This window comes from Saccostrea echinata, unplaced genomic scaffold (assembly GCF_033153115.1).
Source record: "Saccostrea echinata isolate AGI-Se365-2 ecotype Australia unplaced genomic scaffold, CSIRO_AGI_Sech_v1 ptg000025l, whole genome shotgun sequence".
NCBI lineage: Eukaryota > Metazoa > Mollusca > Bivalvia > Ostreida > Ostreidae > Saccostrea > Saccostrea echinata.
The window spans coordinates 5,828,132-5,851,086 of NW_026889774.1; the positions used below are offsets into that span (position 1 = coordinate 5,828,132).

Here is a 22,955-nt window from a genome sequence, read left to right on the forward strand (position 1 = left end):
GCATTGCCTTTATAGAAATTTGATAAAAAAGGAATAAATAAAGTTCTGGTTTGTCATAAAAATTTTGCAATGTTCAGCCATGAAATTATCAGTTAAGAAGATGTTATTCCCTGAAAAAATCACTTCCTTTCATATGGGTGTTTCAAATAAGTTAGAATGATTTTTTTATCCACCAAAAATGATATCGTTAACTTTTAAAACAGATTAAAATGTTTAATAAATAAATGAACAGTTAACTATAAGTTTTCCACTTTGAAATAGACAATATGTAACTGTACATTTCATTTTGGTGAAAAAAACTTCAAAATCAAAAGGTGATTTGAAATGAATGTTGAATTTTTTAAGAGTGTCGATGAAAAAAAAAAGAAACAGTAACTACATGCATGTATGAATATATATGTATAAAGTAATTATTATAGTCCAGTCAATTTGTTATGAAACATCAAACTACTTGCAACACAATTTTTAATGTTATAAATAAACTCTAGAATGCACAAAATAAATATTAATACTATATTAAGGCTAGCCATATATGGAAAATGAGCTGCATGTGTCAGTAATATACAATGCCATGTATAGATCTTGACGTACACTGTACAGCAACAATTTGAGTGTTGGATGTAAATACAGTACTCGTGTTTATAATTTACTATATATTTTAATTTTAAGAGTTTCCTTTAACATATGTCCTTTTGGATTTGATGTAACACTGATTAATGTTAACTTCTTTAATATAATTATAGAATGTATGTGTACTGCTCGTTATCAGAATGTTTTATGGTTCAGTTATGGTTACCTAAGCATTTTGTTAAGAAGTAAATATGCAAATAATTATCTACAAAACATTTAATAAAAAAGTCTAGTAAGCCTCAATGGACGTTTAGTTTACCTCTTTGGTAAAAAAAGGGATCAATTACACGTAATTATTAATAGACAGTTAGATTAAAAGTTGACGGTTAGTTGTCCATTTTGGTAGGTATTGGTTAATCAACTGTCAATTGACATCTCGAGTGAACAATTGACCGTCAAATAACCAACTATTGAATACTCAAGCAATATATTCATGATTATTTTTATATGAGTAATATACATTGCGGCAATTTGTGTCTTCGCATCTTCGAACTCCTTCTCCAATGATGATTACGTCATTCCTTGCCCATCAACAAGTCCAAACTATGATATCAGTGAAAATTCTTGAGTTTGGTAATTAATTTTACAGTACAGTTTTCCAAGTATGTAGGAACTCTTAAGACAGAACACGCTTGCTTTCATGCAATCTTAATGTCATATCTGCTTTAATTTCTCCTAGATGTTTAAAACATCAATGTGTCAATGCATTTCAATTTCTGTAGCTCATCCTTCACGAACGAACCTCTACTTAATATGAAAAAGGATGGTTTGACTGTATCTTCAAGATACCAGTTGTCTAAAAATAACGAAGTGATAAGTCAAATTTGTAAGATGACAGAGAGTCCAGTTGTATCATTTCTCTTTATCTTTAATCTTAATCATTTTGACATTAATGTATTTTATAAAGATATGCCTCATTTTTAATACAGATGATCCGTGCATTTGTTCATTGACGTCATCAGCGATGCAAAAGTTGTGGGGCGGAAGTTTTGTGCATTATCTACTGTTTGACACGCGTACGTGAAATTTGAAAATTGCGTTTAAGTGAAATTATTAAAAAAGAAATATCTGATGTATCTAATCAAAGAGGATACAGACTCCCTTGAGTTGAAACATTGCAGAATCTTCTGTATGTATAAAGGTTTGTGAGTATACACAAATAACCACTTTGTATCATCCTCTATCCTTAAGGTTGGGGATCAGATACATGGAAAGCCTCTTGAAATTCAAGCCGCGGAATTCAGTTAAAAGTAAAATTTTGAATGTGCCATTTAGGAAAGGAGGGTAACAAGGTTCGACAGTCAAGGATCCAGTTGTTTATGGGTGTACTTTGTAAAACTTCACACCAAAGGGATACGCCATCAACTCTTAACCATAAGATACTAATGTCTCAAGAATTTTTCAAAAAGGTTTAAATCTAATATTCGTGTTATCCATACTACCCAAAAGAAAATAGAGATGTTACTCCTAAATAAACATGAAATCCCTGAAGAAGACATCTTTGAATTTGAAACAACAATGCTCATAGCTTACAGAACACATCTGATACTTTACTAAAATTAAGACTACCTTTCCATCAACGTTGGAACGGTTATGAATTCCCTATCATTCATACAAATCCAATGCAAACTCTAAAAATTGAAATACCCGGTAAGCTTCATTTTCGTTCATCTTACAAACTTCAAACATGCATTTATATCTTAGCATGTTTTGTCAATCTCTGCCGTGTCATTAATTGTATAGATTACACATTAACATGTACAGGTGGTGTCAGAATCGATAGTTTATCGACTGGTCCTTTTAAGGCCACACATGTGACATGAAATTAAATCTGACAGAATACTCACCAGACACAATGGTTCGAATCATGTGACAAAAGATGTGGGTGTTTTAGATGAAGTACATTTTAAAACTGGTATTATATCTTTTCAAATTTTGTAATGTAAATTCAATAATCGCGGAGAAATCTTGATAAGGGGTTTCATCTTGATTGCCTCTTATCATGAGGTGTTTACTGGATTTTTGATTTTTCTTTCTTCGTATGCGTATGGGGATTGTGAGAGGGGAAAATCGTTTCGGAGCTTTCTTTAAAAATTCGAACAAACATTTTCAAAGATTTAAAATATCCTAGAATGGTCTTTGTTTACAACTTTGACAAAACAAATTTCATTGTATTAACTAAGTACTTTCTTAAAAATTTCAATTGCCTATTATATATAATTGCTATGTCGTGTATGCTTATCCGTATGTACAACGGAAGATGTTTTGAAAAGTCGAAATAAGTGTTCACTTATGTACTAATTGCGTCATTTTAAACCATTAGGATATTATTTCAAATAGATGCTGTTGCATAATGTTACACGAACAAACGAGTATAAATCACCATGATGAAGCATTATGGAACTTAAACTTCAAAAAGCATTCACTTTGCCTTTTTCAAATAGTAAAGACATATAGTATTATTTATCGAAGCATGGAACATAAAATGTTATATATCAGCTAAATCACAGATTTCTGGGAGCAATCTCTTCTATTTTTGCGATTCCTTGTTCATTGTGAGTAAATATATACAGCCGGACAAATATTGACTCCCTCTTTTTATTAAAAGCCCAAAGGTACTTGATCAACTTTATGAAAGAAACGAAGTGAGTGAATGTGGCCAATGATCCGACAGAAATCCAATCACTGTAACATTTGCATACCATCTACATGGAGGAAATATGAATATTTTTTTATTATGTATAGTGGTAAAAATTGTGCACAGGTGTTATAAATTGAAAGCATTCCACGTGCCGGCTTCATCATCTTAAGAGTGTTTTTGACTTTTTTGCTACTTCGGTTGTACGCTGATTCAAGGTGCGTTCAATTTGTCCGTATCTGACTGTGCAGTGTACTCAACCTTCGGGACAAAATGTGAGTTTAGAAAACATTACCTTTTATTAAATTCTTTTCCTTTTTTGATATATTTTATTTTTCAATTTTTTGAGTTTATGATTAAAAATATATCAAATATAATTATCCCCCTTTACATTAAACATTACATATTGTTCAATAAAGTTTTAACAAATATATTTTTTATCAGTCTTAATATATTATGTACTTAATATTTTACATTTATTGGCCTATATTAAACGTTTCAGATTCAATAAAACATGAACCAGAAGGATATGATCCATAAATTTAAATTAAATTTGATTTTACATAATGAACCCTCTAAAATATGCTACGTTTCATGAAAAAACAGGAAGCAAACTTTTCGTATTGTCGATTTTAATATAAAGTTGATGAATTAAAAGCAGATCTTCAAATTTTAAAGCCAATTCCATGTCTAAGCATAAGATAACGGATTTAGCGAAGGGAAATTGAGATATTGAAACATTACAAACATTAAGATCTTAGACGCACCTCTGATTACAAACAGACTATTAAAGACGTGATTCTTTGAATGTGCAGTTTTGTGGTGCATCCTCTCTAAGCCCTCCAGGAATAGATTTATCTCGTTACGGTATTACTTTAACAGAAGTTGTAGAGGCTGTTTCCCTATCTCTTTTTCCCCCCTTCATGTGAACAAAAACACTGTTTGTAGCTAATGTCTCGATTTTTACCTCTGGTTGTTGAGTAGTGAAAGAGTACTTTGTCTCGCAAATCGTTACCAGTTATGATCTGAATAATGAATGAGTGTAGAGTGTAACTCTGATTAGTGCAAACAGATATTATTCCGGGTCAAAATAACGCGACCGCTTCCGGATAAAAATTACAATTGACGTCTTGCTTTTGAACCTCATGGAATTTTGTGGGATTGAATGAAAAAGTGGGAACGGGTATAAGGTTTTGCCTTCTAGTTATTTTAAGTGTCTTCAAATGCCTAAAAGTAAAAGGAACTATGGTTATACTTGAATGAAACGCTTGAATGTATCTTCCACTCGGATGTTTGTGAGCAGTATAGTTGTAAAGGTGATTTTCCAAAGCAGCTGTCGCCGCAAAAGCAACGCGCGTGCATTTTTTGCAAGGATAACTAGTTCAACACGTGTTGGCCTTTTTTACAGCGAGTACAGAAAAAACAATACTAATATCCTTGGAATATAGATTTTTGATTTTTATATTATAATTATGGACTATACCTGAAGGATTTAGTATGTTTCTGGTGTGGGTGACGTTTGATTCAGACCAGGGTCAAAAGGTGAGGTTTCACTTTGTTTTCTAGAGTGTGATACATGAACGTGGATTTCTAAAATTGGAAAAAAAATTCATTCAAAAGATTATCAGGACAACGAGTACTTTAATAATTCAATAGTTTTCATTTGAGACAATTTGGAGAAGTATGGAATATTGAAGTTTTTTTCAATAATTTTCTCTCAAAAGACAATAACTTTATAATCAAAATGAGTAAAAAAAAAACTCTATTAATGACATGTAGACCAAGATATAAAAATTTTAATGGAAAACTTCAAATGACATAAATTCTCATGGTCCTTACCATGGCTTATATTTTAAAATTTTTAAATAAACAAAATTGAAATCCATCACATAAAAGACGATGTTTAAATAAAAGTTACAATGTTACATCTGTTTTTGCTCTACAAATTAAAAAAAAACTAGAATAGATACATGTACTTATAAAAAAAAGTTCTGTATTATCAAAAGCAATACATGTACTTATACAGATAAAGATTAAATTCTGAGCATTATTTTTTATTTAAAAAAAATAGCTGAACAGTATAAATAAAATACTGTTATCAAATTCTGATAAAAATATGACGTAATATTATTCTTTAAAACAACATGTATCCAAAAAATATTCGAAAATATTTTTTTTATCTTTAGTAATTTTGCATTAACACAAAAACGTCAATTCCGATAATAATCACATACCTGCCCCGCAAAAATGGTGCATCCACAATCTAGGGAAACAAAAAGAAAAATGTAATAAAAAAGATAATACAAGGAATAATTCATTGATAAAGCTTTAACATTGCTTTACCAGCGTATTTTTCCATGTGGAGAAAAATCGCGGAGACTTTTTAAAAAATATTTTTTTGGAAGAAGCGATATACCATGACATATGGACTACCGTCTTCGGATAATCTTATCGGTTACCGTAATATTTCGACATCCATTAATTGTTAATGCTGAGAAGTTGCTGCTTGAGCTATTTCGAAAAGGTGGCATGTGGTTCTATAAACAATTTTTGAAAGAATAATATAGAAGTTAAAAATAGCAGGCTTCAACCTTGATCTTTATCAAACATTAAATAGAAGTAGTTTAACTTTTTTTTAATTTCGAATTGTCATTCAATCTAAATCATATGTTTCTCAATTACCGAAAAAATTCGAACGAATGATTTTTACATCAATTGCATGTGGTAAGGTTGATTACCAAAGGAACACTCAAGTTCCCCATAATTCATTCAATACGATCTCCCTGTGCGTCATAATATTCTCATTTTCAATGAAGCATTCACTCATAATTCTCATGATTATGTATACTTTTGTAGAATATTTATGTCTAAGCCTTTATCTCTACGTCTCTCCTAAACTTTGGCAAATTATTGGTATTCACCTTATTACTGCCCATTAATTAGTTCGTATCAGAAGTCTATTAAATTTATGAGCAGGCAATTTTGCACAATTCCCTGACGTTACTTGAAAATTCATGACACGCATACGTACAATAAAATTTATAGTCAGGATGGATGTTGAATTTGTATAAAAGCTTCATGACTTTGTGTGCTTTTTGACCAGTACTTAGAACCACGGGATTTCTTTGTTAAAGACATCGATTTTTCGATTATTACACGGATATATTCTTGAATTATTAAGGAATCTGTACCTGGTTTTTAGTTTGACCAACCCAACTGAAGGACCTAGGCAACTTTCCTATGAAACACGTGGGTTTCAAAATCGAACCATATGTACCTTATGTGCACCCATGTTTTTCATTTTTTTTTATTGAATCTTCTTATGATTCATTGCGAATTATGAATCATTTTGAGTGATTCAAAAGGTTTACTGATTATATAATTGATGTCTTGTCCAAATTTGGTCATCTTCTTAGTCTGAGATTTGTTGCAGCCTTGTTTGTTTTACGGCTGTTATTTCATTTAATGAATTTACATTTTTCTATTAAAAAATACCTTCATTGACTTTGTTGTATCGAAACCCTTATTATGCAATTTTCGTCTCGAAGTAATAAATATTATAAATACATTATTCATATAGTAGACTTAAGCTTTAGGCATGCATATCCGATGAAGGTTATCGGAAAATGTGACCGGAAGTCAGTTGTCTAAGAAAAAGAAGAAGATGATCTGAAAATTGATTTTTGTACGGTAATCTAAACATTACACGGGGGCATGCTGGTGAATTTTCATAATAGGCCGAGACACGTAGGAACCGTCGACAGATTGTGACATTAATTGTTCCTATTAAATCGTATTCATGTAACGGCCCCACAGAACATAACCTAGCTGACAACGGAAACTAAAGAAGCTATTTTCAATCAATTTTAAAAATTTGTACTTCCGATCTGTCTTCCTTCATTTACCTTCACATTTGTTAAGTCGCGTAAATCAATGTCGTGTTTGCCTGAGGAAAGCTAAAATCCGGAATTCAGATATTTAGCTGGAAAGAAGATTAATAAAAATGAAAGATGATTAAATTATGTAATCATTAATGTGAATACATTTTTTTTTTCATTTACCGTCGTGGTTGTTCCTCTTGGCTTGTTTTCCTGTTATTGCATTCTAAGAACTGAATAGTGGTTTAGTGAAAAATTATCTGTCAAATGCTTTAGAATTACCATTCAGGGTAGAAGAGAAAATGTGTAAGTCTGAATTGTAATCAGACAACATGAACAAAAAAGAAAATATCTCTTTTAACTTGATTTTGTAAAAACGCCAGCATCTAAAAATTAAATGCAGCCAATTCTCTTAGTATGCTTCATTAAAACTGAATTTAATTGGCCAAAAAGAAACTTATTCTATTATTTGACTCCAGCTTATTCATGTTTTATATCTTTAATGCCACCTGCAATGCCTGCTCAGCTGGGTAAAATTTCACCAAAATTACTAAAAAGACTTACAAAAACTAGTTATCGTGATTTGAATTGTAGATTTAAGCACATGTCTTCAAAGTAATGAAACAATGTTGGTAACAATCTTTTAACAACAATTACATGTGCGTTCTAAAATCCGTTTGAACACATCTTTGTTTTTGTCCAAAGCATTTCAGAATAAAGTTATCTATTATAAAAAGTATTACGTTTTCCATTATGCTTGGGAATTTATCCAATTTTGTTGACAAATCAAAATAAATCAAATGCCTTTCATTTGTAACAAGATTGCTTAATACTTCTGAACTAGATAATCTTGACATCTTTGGCAGAGGCATCTATATTGTAAGTTTGCACGAACGTTAATGTTTCATAATCCCCCTACATATGTTTCACTTTGTTTAAAAGCTGTTTAGAGGTGGTTTTTATTCACGCCTGTTTGTCGTTTGGCAGTTTTTATGACAGAGCAAACTGTAATTTACCTTTAATGCGTTTTACATATGTCGTCTGTTTATGATAACATTTTGAAACTTTAAATTGTGTTGATAGATTGGCAGATCTGATGTCTTCCAAGGCTTTAGGAATGCAGTTTCAAGGATAAGAGTCTGTCATCATAAACAATCGTTATGTAAGGGACCAACCGCTTCAAAAGCGATCACTGATATAATGTATTGAAGATCTTATGACTTTTTATTAGTGAGATCATTTTTCATCTACCCTAAAAAGACTTTTTGGGTCTTAATCACTACTCTTAAATATTTTTCAGCAACTGTAATTGTTTATGGCATGTTTTATTATAAGCATATTTTATTATGAGCAGGGTCTTACTGATTTCTCGGAAACTCTTGGTCCAAGCTGTCTTGTTAATTGAGATCAGTAGTTAAGGTTGCGATGCCGGTATATCTGATGCTGACTTGATGAAAACATTAATCGTCATCATGTTCATAAATGCTGAGAAAAAAAATTGGTTTTTTCGTCATGATTAATATGAAATTTTCCTCCTTTTTAGATATTATTTATTTATTTATTTATTTTACATTTGCCCTTTTTACTAAGAGAGTGTTTATATTTATGACTGATGATGAAAAATACGTTGAAATCATAAATCGATCTTGATCCAAGAGCGATAACTCCTGCATGCCCCGGCCGTAACAGGGTTGGTAAGCATCAGTTGTTTGAGTTTAGCAAATAGCTAATTGAAACTCCAATAAATCTTATGGATGCATTTAGATGCATTACGAAGGCATTTGAGATATTTGTGTTTTGCACTCCAGGATGATTTGTGGGATCAATTCTTTCAAGAATTTATGCATGTTCAAGTACAATGAGAAGATGTGATTCATTTCATTTTCTTGCCTTGCACTTTTAAAACCCTCTTTTTAAATAAAAAATATTATTTAAAAAAAAAAAGAAAATTGATTTTGAAATATTACATATACAACTTAGTACTAGGTTAATGTGGATATAGATTTACTTTCTAAAGAGACTTTAATAACCAGATAGTGTTGTCCACCAAAAATGCTCTCATTACGTTAATTCTATCTAACAAATCTGAAAATAAGCTAAAGAAATGCAAATATTTTGAATGATTTGTGAAAAATTCACTTACGAGTGTACAAGCACTTCATAACATATTGGTTCTGTCATAAAGAAAACAGATGAGCACCTCTCCCTCTCTCTCTTTATTAATTTCACAATCTGGCGAATCCTCTTTATCAGTGTAGATGTATGTAAAAATATTTACAAAAGTCATATGGTAATTAAATTCTGAATCTACTGGGTGGCAGTAAATACAAAATTTAAATTTATGACAACTATAGTGTAAAATTTGGTACTTACTGTCACCCCGCCCGTTGAATTCAAAATTTGCAATATGACACAAGGATGATGAATGATTGCAAACATAACTTTCATTGATGCAGGTATTTATTACTTTGATATCGAAGACACTTTATAGAAAGTTTTTTTTTTTATTTTTACAAAAACAAATATCATTTGCGTCTTTAAATTCATGTAAAAATGCTTCATTAGCGGATCAACGTAATATTCTTTAGCAATAACTTTGAAATTATCTCATTTCAAGAATACGTTGACAATTTGTTTTAATGTTGTCATGGTTTAAGCCTCTAAGTTTATCGTCATTCGCCTTAACATGCAAGAAAACTGCGACAGCAATTTTATAGCAACTTGTTTGAGTACGGAACATTAAACTGAAGTTTTAAGACGATTACGCATGTGGATGCCATTGATGTAGCTTTGATTGCCTGGATTTTACGCCAAATTGTTCGATGTTGCATCCTTTTTAGCCTCACTTAAGTTATTTGTAATCGCATTATCCAATGTACATAATGTGCGTCTGTTATTACAACAAATATGGATATAAAACGGCTATTAAAAACTCTTACGATCGGAGCACGGTTTTAGATGAGGACCAAGGATGCCTTGCTCGTCGTAATCACAGACAAAATGAACCCGTTTTGACAGATTGTCTAAACAGAAATCCGAATCAGGCAGTTGACTTTAGGGAAAATGCTGCCCTTGAAGCAAATATAAACTTTCCAAATCGATAAAATAATGATTAATCTTAACCACTACGATACCAGGAAAAAATTCTTCTCAAGAAAAAGCTTCATTGTGTGTGATGTGGTTAATTACCATCCTTTTGCTTTGTTGGACTGTACCAAGATGTACAATATATAATTATATTTATTTGCGTCTATTTGCTTAATTCTATCTTTAGGTATTTCTCTCAAGATGGGTCCATATATTGCAACAGTTGAAAAATATATAAGGAGAAATCTACCTGTATTAAAAAAAAACTAATTAAAACTGAGACAAAAAAGGTTTATAAAATATATGAACATGACAATAAGGACAATTAACATTGAGATTAAAAATGAATCTCCAGACACACAGGAGCTGGGGAAGGGGGGGGGGGACTGCGTGGAAGAATTTTTTTCATATCTGCTACCCTTTTATTGAATAGACGAAGTAGGAAAAAATGGGAAACCATGCACCATGTTTTTTTTCAAGACATCTAATCTTTTCTATTTCCGTATGCATTATTTTAACCAAATCCGCAAGTATTTATTGCTACATGTATGTATTATATCACCTATATGTTCTTGTAATCTTTATATACTATTGTAAAATGGTGAAGAGATCCAAATAAATGATTAGTATTTACAGTATTATTGAACATATTTCTTAATTTTTCCATGACGAATTATCAAATATTAACCCCCTATATCATTCAAAAACTTTTTTTGATGAATGATTCAAACGATTTAACTCGACACTAAACCCATATTGCCTACAATAAATTTTGAATAAGTGTCAAAAATGATAATTTTGAAGCAGCAAGTTGTTTTTAAGGGAATACAATATATGGATTTAATCAGATAACTGTGGTCATGAGTTCATAAATCGTTTAACCTGATTTTGTTCCCAGCACGAATGTATTCAATAAATCGCATATATTGACCGACTTATTTTTTAACAACTGTTTTACATCCTCCAAGCTTTATCTCAGTTTTGTATGTTATTGTTTCATGATTCAACAATTATAGCAGAATAATTTTGGTACTTCATATATTATCGAGGTACCTGTTTTAACCGAATAAATTGTGATTATACAAGTGTGACCGGTCAAAAGGGGATGCTTACTCCTCCATTGCATCTGATCTTGTCTGTTTTCAAACGTCCCTGTTGGCTTTGCTGATATTTTGTAGTATTTAAATAGACTTTTGAGAATGGGATGTAACCATGCCTTCTGATACATAATTATAATGAACAAAGCAGAACACGATTTAAGAATTTCCTGTTTTCCTTTAAACCTTTTTGCAAAAGCTTCTAAGACTTAAATTTAATCAAATATCTGCAAAATAAAAAAAAAATCCTCAAAGAATTCAAATACATTCTTCAAAAGGTTCTTAATTTTTAATAATATTTCATAATCTTCGTAGTATAACCAGTTTCAAATGAAATACGGAATGAGCGGAGCCTAATTTAATTTACAAGCCTTTGCTGGAAACCCAAGAGAATACAAGATGACGCATGTAGCATCAAAAAGACCTAAACAGATTTACTATTAAACGATAGAAAAGAGGATTTGTACGTTTAGCCACATAATACATGGAAAATAATCGAATTATGTCACAATTATTTGACCAAAAAAAAACTGGAAATGATTAATGCGACAGCTGTTTACTGAGAGCATATTCTGCATCTGGCTGACCGAGGACTTGGTTTTTTTGTCAACGATTTGGCCAAAGTGTTACAGGGGCTTTGCAACAAGACTTTTGTCCTTTGGGGATACTTTTTTCATATTTAGGCATTTCTTACACACACACATATATATATATATATATATATATATATATATATATATATATATATATATATATATATATATATATATATATATATATATCTCGATGAAATAATGCTCTTTGCCCCTGTCTTGAATTTATTTTAATCAAATGTTCAGTAAAATACGTAAGGAAATGATATGCAAATTTAACTGAAATAAAAGCTACATTTGCCTGATTCTGATTCTAAAAATCAATTCTCAAATTAAGATGTCAAACAGAACTAGAATTATACATGTAATGTATTTCAGCATTATGACAATGTTTTCAATATGCTAAAACTATTTTTTACTTTCCGAAATATAAGAACGCTCGGGGAAAATAAGATGGTCGATTTTCTCTTCCGTTCTTTAGTCCGTGTGTACTTCCTTATGAGATAAGATCTTTTTATCTGTATCCATTTCTATGAAGTATTGATCAAAAATAACATGTTAGGTACACTGGCTTATGATCAGAAAATATGTATGTTCTTCTAAGGTCAAATATGAAACACTAAGTAATTCTAGGTCCCTAACCTGAACATTCTCTCAAGCCCTTAACTAAATAATGCTTATGATTATACATGTATATCATGAAAGTCTTCTTTTGATCTAATATTGTTTGGGAATCTTCACCAGTAAAATGATTTTGAAAGTGCCAATCAAGATTAGTTGGGGGAGGGGGGAGCAAAACTTACTCCCTTAACACAATTTAAAAAAAAAAAATTGTGTGTGAATTTTAATAAATCCGCCAAAAAAAGTCTCCCTTCCCCCTCCCAGTCCTTTGTAGCTGTGATTTGAAATGTTCCGTGGCAGTACCTGTGATTTGAAATGTTCCGTGGCTGGCAGTACCATATCATATAGTTATTTGTGAGTTATGTTCAGATTATCTTTTTTTCAAATAAGTCAACCTTTACCTTCCATAATTAATGAAGAATGCGAATCAAATTCTTATGTCTGCATGCCTCTTAGCAGCAAGTGTTGTGGGCATCCATTAGTTTTAAGCCGATTTTCTAGTTTATTGGTTTTTTGCACTTGTTCACAGTACATAAAGAAAACACTCTGTTGTTTTGACTTTATTTTATACAATTCCTGGATTTAAGACAAATTATGCACTGGAATTTTTCTTGTTTTAATGATATAAAGATCATATCAAAATTGATTCTGTAATAAGCAAACATTCAGATAGCATTTAACACTGTTTTAATTTGACTTGTTATTTGACATGCGCCAATGTTCCTTGCATTTTTCATTTTACAAAGATCTTCTCTTCCGTAACATTTTTAAAATCAGAAAATAATTTAAGTATGTATGATTCTCTAATGCTAATGTTCAAATAAGTACTAGGACAGTGGATTCGAATTTGCGCTCTGTATTGCATTTCTTAAGACGCAAAAAATAAACCAATTTAAAAATGATGACATTTTACTTTCCGAAACAATTTATTATTAGATAGCTTTCATAAGGATTATGAAACATAGAATAATATAACACAGAATAGTATAATATTAAACATGTAGGTTAAGCACATGTATGAAAGTTAAAGACAAAATTCCATGAATATTAAAAAAAAAATATTCGTAATTATACGTAATTACACATGTACTTATATATGTCAATGAACCAATGTAGAGTAGAGTAGAAAGCAATCGAAGAAAATTATCCTCGGGTTAATCAAAAGCCAAACTTTTATTTCCCAACTGGAAACGGACGTATTTGTTCCCCCAATGTATAAAATCCACAAACCTTTGATATTTAAGCCATTCTTAGAGAGACATCACATCAAAAAATGACTGATATTGAAATTTTTGGGGCGTTTGCATAACGGATAGTCATTGAAGGAACAATTTAAGTAATGTATCTTTTGAAACTTGATGTAAACGGCCTACTGTCTTTCATAGCGAAATAAACTTTGTTGATTACATTCTCAACAGCAGACACAAGATTTAGCTTTTCAAAGAGATATCTAGTCAGTCTGTTTTCTGAAATCGATATTTATTAGGATTATCTGGGAGCAGGTGAAATAGAAACCCTCGCAACAGGATGGAGGAATTTCTGCGATTTCAGAACCTGATCACGCCGTCAGAAAACAAAACAGAAAAGCTGATTTCTCCTCAGCAATTGTTTTTATGCCTTGATGCTTTTCTATTAATATGAGCAGAAAAAAACACGTTGGATCATAAATCATAAACTTTGTACTAGTGATGGAAGAATATTGCATGAAATGACATTAATGTTTCTAAAATTAGAATAAACCCGTCTAGGGATATATTATTCATTCAGCATACAGATACATGACAGGAACCAAGGCATTAAATTTGAGAAGCAGGGGCATCTCCAAACAAACTTATTTAAGACGGACAGCACGGTATGAGTTTCTGTTGATGAGGAAAGGAAATCACAGATTTCAACTTTTGTAACGAACAAAATTTGCGTTTGTCAACCTGACTTCTATATATCCGTTGTACGACAAGTTTTATCATTCATATTTTCACTGCAGTCTAGTAAATAGATTTTAATTCGAAAATGTATCGTAAATTTTCAGTACTGTTATAAATATAATCAAAAAACTTCTCCACGAATCTCTGATCCTACGGTATGAAGGAAAAGGCAATAAACATTTCTACCAAAGGCTGTCGACGTGCAGCATTTCAGGTGAATAAACTTCATGGAATGTCCATTTAACTTCGATCAAGAACTGATCATTTCAAGAAACCTGTGGCGAATGACAAAAACATTATCACTTATACGTCTGGAAAAAAGGAAAGATACATAAATATTGAAATATAATGGCCAAAAAATGCTTCGTACTTCGTGATAACATCTTATCGGCAAATGTACTAGTAAATATATCAATCTGGGTTGTCTTTGTGAAGCGTATTATTAGCTTTGTCGCCGTTCAAGGTTGTACAGATCAAACGTTTTAGCAAAAATAACACGAAACACATCCAAGAAACTGAACAAAACAGAAACAGAACAGATTTAGGAAATTATCTTCCCTTAGCAAAATCATTTTTTTTTTTAGAACATAACAAATGGATCGATAGTTCAGACTTTTGTAACGCGTTCACTTGGGGCATTCTTATACCCACATCCATGGCCGTAGGAACCGGTGGGGGGAGGGGGGGGGCTCCCCCATTGATTTTGCCAATATATAGTATACTTATCTATAGAAAACAAAGCTACTTTGTGGATGTTGTGCTGTGTTACATATGAAGAATTTGGTAAACTTCACTAAGTTTATCGTTGCATGCAACTATTTTTCCCATCAAGAAGGTCATTTCGTTGTTTGGTTACAACACGTGAATTTTTTTAACTGTCGGTAAAAATGTCATATTCCTGGTGTATACACCTGTACCGATCTTATCTACGGTATATCATAAAATTAAAATTCTCGGCCATCGATAGATTTTGAATGAGATATAGATAAACATAATGCCATGTAATGAACTTTCTTGTTCAGACTTAAAAACGACAAGTGATTACGAGACTTATACGATGTGCAGTGGACTGATAAATTGATAAAAGGACCCTACGTAGTCCTTCAACCTTTGAAGTACAGAGAATAGAAACATGATGGATATGCTCCATGCTAAAATACACTAAATACACCTGCAGAGCATTCTCTTGACAAATCCCAAAGCATTAGGTTTTTCCTGAATGTTTGTAGTTAGGAGTTTCCAGTATGATGTTCATGTACTGAATGAGTACAACTGTATTACTTTATGGGCTTTAGGTACATGTATCAACGACATATTATTAATTAACAATAGTTGCATGTACTTCCATTCATATGTCGACTCGATATATCCCAGTGAGCTTGAAATAAAAGATACCATAGAGTCTGTTATATTTGGATATTTTACTGGAAAAAGACTTTAATGGTAACCTAACAATAAAGCTTTATGATAAATGTGATGACTTTAATTTTCAATCGTCAACCTTCTTATGTAGCAATACTAGTATACCCTTATCACCTGTATATGGGGTTTTTGTCTCCCAGCTGATTCGATTCGCAAGAGCATGCTCTTCGTATGAACAATTTCTAAAACGAGGCAAGCTATTGTCAAACAAGTTGATGATAAAAGGATATCAACAGTCTCGTTTGAAGTCATCATTTCGTACGTTTTATGGTCGAAACAATGACCTAGTCAGCAAATACAACCTATCATGAAGTCAAATGCTGACTAACGTTTTTTCATTCTAACTGTTAGGCCATTAGAGGCTCTATTTACACACTGAATTGTCAACGGATTTTTCCGTTTTCCCGATCATGACAAGGAGTACACGGCGGGTGTGACCGGTCGGCAGGGGATGCTCACTCCTCCATGGCACCTGATCCCATCTCTGATGTTTTTGGAGGTCCATGTTTGCTCTGCTCCCAATTTGTATTGTCTCAATGGACTTTGAGATTGAATACTGTTCCTTATCTCCATATTTCATTGCATTATATGCTTTGGTTTTTCTTCATGGTAAGATGGTAGTTTTGTATATTATGCAGTGGTTATTTTATTGAGAAGATGGTAAGATGCAAAGGCGCCCTGAAACATATTTGAATGGTTTTACATTCCAACGATTCATTTATTTCAATCAAACACAGCAATTGACATACTGTCTAAGACTTATTTTTCCTCGTTTAAACTTTAAGCAGTACCATCTAACTGCAACTCAACATGACTGTACACTTTATCAGTTTAAGTTCATGAAGACATGAAGTTCAGAACCAAAATTTTTTATTCAAAGTAATCTTAAAAAGAAATCATATCACATGTAATTAAAAAAAATACATGTAGTAACTTTGTAAATTTTTGTCTTCCATCTTGTGCTTACTCTGGATGTTGATGTTACCGTTCATTTACTGTCCTTATAGAATAACATTCAAGCAGTGGATACAAATAACTTTAACAATTATTCAATTTATTATGAATTTGCAACAAATGATTAATGTTGGAGCCATATTTGTGCATGATGCTTGGTCGCAGAAGGTTTGGTCATCAATGCGCACTTAATATCTTCATCCATTGATTGTCTGTCAACGTCATACAACTGTTGAGGCGTCTCTCCATATTTCTGGAAACTTGACTGGGCCAATGGTTGTGATAAATAGACATTTGTGCCATTAAACCCCTTTATTTGACAGAAACTAAGTGCCACGCATTGTAATTTCAACAATTCTCTGTTTGGATGCCATCCTTTAATATTAAAAAAAACTATATAATAAGGAATAAAGCTTTTTAAAATGCAGAAATCGAACAGCAAGGAGTTCCCACTACGAACGAAGAAGATATTTTCACAACCTAAATGGCTTAGTGTGATGTCTGGCTACCAGAGATAAAGAATAAATTCCTTCACCTCCTAAATGATTAATTGACCTAAAGCATAGCATTTAAGTGTGTCGTCAGATTCTCATCAAATTTATTCTCAAGAAGATATTTCCACCCCATCTGCTTTCATGCTAGTCTAATTCTTTGCATCTTCGAGAGTAATCGAATGCATTTGAGATCATTGCGTAAACAAACTCACTTTCCTGCAAATACTCCTTGATTTCGCGTCTTTGGTTTTCATCACTAGTGCAAGTGCAATGACAAGGAAGTTCTAAACAACTGCCGGTTCTGAGATAAAAGAACGATTTAATTCACTTTTTAAAAGAACATTTTGATAAGGAATTTTCTGTATGTGAATTGAAAGAGAGTGTTTTTGGATGAAAAGCATGACGACACTCCGAATGAAGTCAATGAAGAGGTCATGAGCTGGGTTTATCTCCTATGAAAAACAGAGATATTTTGTCCAAAAAGTTTGAACTCCAGTGAAAGAGTCCTTGCTACGCCCCAAGATGAAATTGATCGCCATATTAAAGAGTTATTCTGGGAGTTTAATGGCAGAGGCATTTGTTTGCTATCGTTGTGGCTGTCCAGGGATTTATGATTATCCCGTTTGAAAAAAAAGTATTGAATCTGATAAATATTTCCAGGGTAGCATCAACAAGAAGCAGAGGCTTCAAATAATGAAGTGTTTATGTATCTGTTTAAGATATAACAAGCATCGATCAAACTTCGTGAGGCTCTCTGACCGATAGTTTGCTATTTTCTGCAGTGATATCGTAAGGGTTCATCCGGATTTTCGTCAATAAAAATATCCAGATTTCAGTATCGTGAGTCCCAATCATTCGGAGAGATATCACCCGAATTTGTTCTGTGCATGCAAGTGAACGTTTTTAACTATAACTTATGCAAAAAGTATATTAAGGAATTTCTCCCGTAAGGAGTGAAGAATTACAAAAGTAACTTAAAATACTGGACTAGTGAAATGTCAATAATTACTTCATGTGTGAACTAAAAATTTATGAGGAATGAACATCAACACTGACCGCCATGCCTTCTATGGTCCGTTTCTTCAGTGACGTTGCAACGACCACTGCTATCACTTCCGGTAGGAGGAGAAGCACCCTTCGGAGAGGTTCGGAAATTGGTGAACGTTTGGAGCATACGATTCATCTTACTTCACATTCCTCCACACCTTCTGCACATGAAACGATAGTACCTGAAACCTCTGAAGGAGCATCTTTGTAAGTTTTCCCATATAGTTAAGATGCCTTTTGACGTCATCGTGATATACATATACAAGTTGTACGTATCTCATATTGTTTATCATCATGACCACAATATATTTTAAGTGCACAATGCACAGATTCTGAAGCATTAGTGCTGTCGTACGTGCATCATGTAGTTGCAGGGGTCACAGGTACTTGAAAGTCATTTTGAAGTAAACTATTTCATATATCTGTAAAAAGAAGTCTCACCTTTTCCATGCTTTACTGTAGCTGACAAAAGTGCTTATTGCAAGTAATTTCCTTTTATTCATTACTCGTTACTTAGAGGCGTGTTTTTGTTGAGAAATATACATGTAGGTATGTCCTTCATGTACACTCTGTTAACAATGCTAAGTGTACACTCTGTTAACAATGCTAGTGTACACTCTGTTAACAATGCTAAGTGTACACTCTGTCAACAATGTTTAGTGAAAGCCTATATATTAGATTGTTAAAAACCTGATTGAGATATTTTTGCTCCAGAAATGATTCCATTTTCGTGTCCAGTCAAAGGAAAAAAAACTGTAATTAGGAAGGTTTCTACTGGAACAATAAATTTAACTTTTCTTGGATAGGGAAGTGGTGTTAACTAAATCTTTCTCCTTTAATTTATTGCATAAATTTTATTTCTGGAGTTACACTGGTTTGCGGAGGATTTAGTGTCCTTCTTGTCAAATATATGTACATGTACATCTAGTCTCTTTATTCATTTTCAGAGATTGTTTGAATGGAAAGTATTCATAGATTTAATAAATTGAGACTAAGAAGTTATTCATTATAAATTTCCGTTGTAATTTCATCCTTTTTTTAAAAAAAGAAATATAGCAAAACACATCACACTCATTTTCCTTGAGATTAAACTATACAGGCTAAAATTATGACCAGCTTGTGTTTTCTTCTTTCTTGCCATATCATCAGGCCTCTTGTTCATCATAGCTAGCACCCCTCTCTGGCCCTTGCAATGAACAAGCATACATTTATCCGTTTTGACTATAGTTCTCGGTCTATTGTGACTTTAATAAAGGGCTTTGCGATGATTTGTAATTATATGAAGACGTTACGCTCTTTGCTCTTGTGATTGAATCAGAATTATTTTTCGTCAGTTGCCGATGATTTAATACCGCTGTGGATATTGGTACATGGTTTCTATACAAAATAACACAATATCCAATATGCAGTTGCGATATCGTATGGTTTTGCTTTGTGCAACCTTTAAAGTACGAAAAAGAATCCCTATTGCTTCGTAATAAACCCTTCAGTAACATATTATAGTGAAGATTCGAGTATGCTTTTTAACACAATGTCATATTTCTTACTTTATGAGATTTTTTCCCCATTTTATGTACATGTATGCATTTGTTTGATCCATGTTATGAAGATCAAAAGCTTGTGTTGTATTCCTCTTTTTTCAATTATTAAATCAACGATTAAAAATATGGCTTCTTCCGAAAAAAGAATAGTTGGAAGAATCTGTATTAAAATCTCTTTTACACATTTTTAATGTCACGACTCCTATAGTCTTTAAGAGCTGGGGTTATACTTCGCACTTTTCGAGAGTCGGACTATGCGCTTGAGACACTGTAAGGTTTACCTCAGTGCACCATCCTCATACTTCAGATGTGTGTTGTATTGGAAAAAGTAACCTTTTTAAATATTGATGAGAAGATTTATGTAGCTATAATTTTTACAGTTATATTGAAAATTAAAAAGGAGAGCAATAATGATAGAAATCTTATTGAACCCAAATTTTATTAAAATCAAATATATATGTCTGAGATGTACATGTATCTAAAAATGAGTTAAATTTATGTAAATAATTTACCCTCACTGCTAGAAATAGAGAACGCGAAGGGGAAATAACTCTTTGAATTTCGTAAAATAATTATATGTAACAGTTCGAACTTTGTGCAGGTAAATGACATGTAATAATGTGGTTTGCTCCGATGAGATACAAAAATGCCGTTTTTCCTTGAATACATTTACCAAGAGTACATGTATTATTAAAAAAAATCGCGATAGTGCCATTTTAGGATTGCAGATAAACGCTAAATGCACCTTACATACATAACCAATGTAGACGAGGCATAGCAGGTGGCTTTTTAGAGGAAGATCAGTTTGTTTTGAAAACACTTTGAGGGATGAATGGCTTTGATGATAATGATTGCACTAGACGTGTTCACCTGACAAACCTTGGATTCTGAGCGTTAATTAGCGAAAATTGGGGATCAAGAACAATAAATATCACAAAGATTTTCCCCTCCTTCTGTCATTAAGAGAAGAAGCTGCCTTTGTATCATTGTATGAGTGAAGATACTGAATATTTCCAATAACTTTCCTGTTCTCAACGCATATCTTACCCTATGCTTTTTGTATACAAAAACTGTTTCTATACTTTTCCTGCATATTTACAAAAGCGCTTACAACTTAGAGATTATTTCTAAAGTTTTTTGCGAAGTCTATATAAAGGAAAGAATTTAGAAATTGACATTGCGTGTGTAGGTTTGTAAGCACCAGCAACTTCTAATTCTAAGTACACGTTTCCTTAATTTTCAAGGTTAGCAACTCTCGAACAAAGAATTCTAGTTTTAATTATAGATTTCGCCTTGTTTAAAAAGTGCTCCGTCAATACTGTCAAATCCCATATGCTTTTAAATAGTCCATCATTAGGAGAAATATAAATAATTACAGGAATGTCTACGTTGTTTGTTCCTAATTAAGATTACTTTAAACTTTTAGTTTTACATAAATATCTAACACCAAAGAGTAGTAACATTTCAAAAGCCGGTATCTATAATGTATATGTGATTATTTTTAGCGACCAGATAAGAATATAATGTTTGTAACTGGAATGTAGTGTGCATGTAAACTTGTAGGGACAGAGCGGTGCACCAGTTTTCCGCAAAGTGATATTACTTTTCCGCAAAATTAAAGAAAAAAAAACCCACATTGTATAACGATTCCACAAAACAACACCTTTCTGTAGCACATCATAAATGTTCAATATGATTATCACAGCCGCTTTCGCTCATCGCGCGGGTATAATTTGATGTCTGTTCAGGCACCAAACCTGCGCCCAACAGTTCTTCAAATCAAATTCATGACAACTTCGACTTTTGAATATTTTGAATATCATTAATTTACACAGAAAACCAGGTTTGTCTTCGTTACTCTTGCATTCTGTTGCTGGTGGTTTCAGGGATCACAGGTAAATGGCGGAAGTGTTTTAAATTTTGAATTTAACGCGTTGCAGTTAATACAAAATTTACAATATTACTACTACTTGGAATATTCAAAATTTACAACATGACATATGTATTATTTTTCGGAAAGGTAGCAAAACTTTCTGTTGAAACGTAGACTTTTTTTCAAAATGTGTAGGTGTGAAAATCAGATTTTTCTTCATAGTTTTCTTACACGATCATATCGTGAAAATTAGTCTGACAAAATAGATTTTAAGAACAAATATGAATACATAGGTTAAGTTATAGATTTTAAAAAAAAATTATTTCCCCGGTCCTGGCAGAGCTGCACTCCATGGCTTGCGGTTCTGTATCGACCACAATTTAAGATATTGGTGCTTACATGTACCTACTGCACCCTGTTTGGATGTGCTCCTTTATACCTTCAAGAACTTAAAAGTTTATAAGCCAGCTCGATCACTAAGATTGGAAACTTCAATAGGACTTGTACCAACATAAATGTAAAATATCTCAAATACTATTTTATCTAATCAATTCATGAGGCTATCTCGTTTGTATCTTTTATGTTCTTTAATGTTATTAATATTTGATCAATATTTTTTTTGTAATGTAAATATTTGATTTTACTATTTTTATTAAATTTATTTTTTTTTGGCATGTTTCTGCATTATTATGCATCTTTCTTTTTCTTATTCTTTTTAAAAGCTTTAATTACTATCTTGTACAATCATTAATTTTAGTATAATTTTATTGTTAAGCGCCTTAGGTTTTTTTATTAAATGGAGCGCTCAATAATTGTTTTATTTATTATTATTATTATTATATTTAAAAAAAAAAAGATAAAGAAACAAGAGGCCCATGGGCCACAACGCTAACCTGGCCCTGCTGTTCTTCGTCAGCAGATTTCTTCTATATATTCATATGTAAGTCTCTGATCGCCTGTTCTATAGGCATACCCACCCCAGGTGCCATGTTTTGAATGAAATTGAATCTAAAATTTCTGAGGATGCTTCTATATTCATATAACTAATCATGGCTGTTCTTGAAAACGGAATTTTAAAGATGTCTGCCACACTACCTTGGGGGGAGGGGGTCATGATTTGAACAAACTTGAATCTACACTACCTGAGGATGATTC

The 22,955-nt window shown here is 32.3% G+C and overlaps 1 protein-coding gene across 3 annotated transcripts in view; it reads left to right on the plus strand.

Moving 5' to 3' along the window:
* Window positions 1-22,955, plus strand: part of LOC133191911 (innexin unc-9-like) — a 69,038-nt gene that overhangs the window by 13,646 nt on the left and 32,437 nt on the right. The window contains exon 1 of one of the 3 annotated variants that reach the window (XM_061327669.1): window positions 4,282-4,810. The exons of 1 other annotated variant lie outside the window; for it this stretch is intronic. Coding sequence is in view for 1 of the 2 variants with exons in the window: in XM_061327665.1 (XP_061183649.1) it covers window positions 18,400-18,593 (194 nt within the window). In the remaining variant the exon portion in view is untranslated. Of the gene's footprint in view, window positions 1-4,281; window positions 4,811-18,384; window positions 18,594-22,955 lie in introns of those variants that run through there. One more of the 3 variants, XM_061327665.1, reaches the window with a different exon arrangement.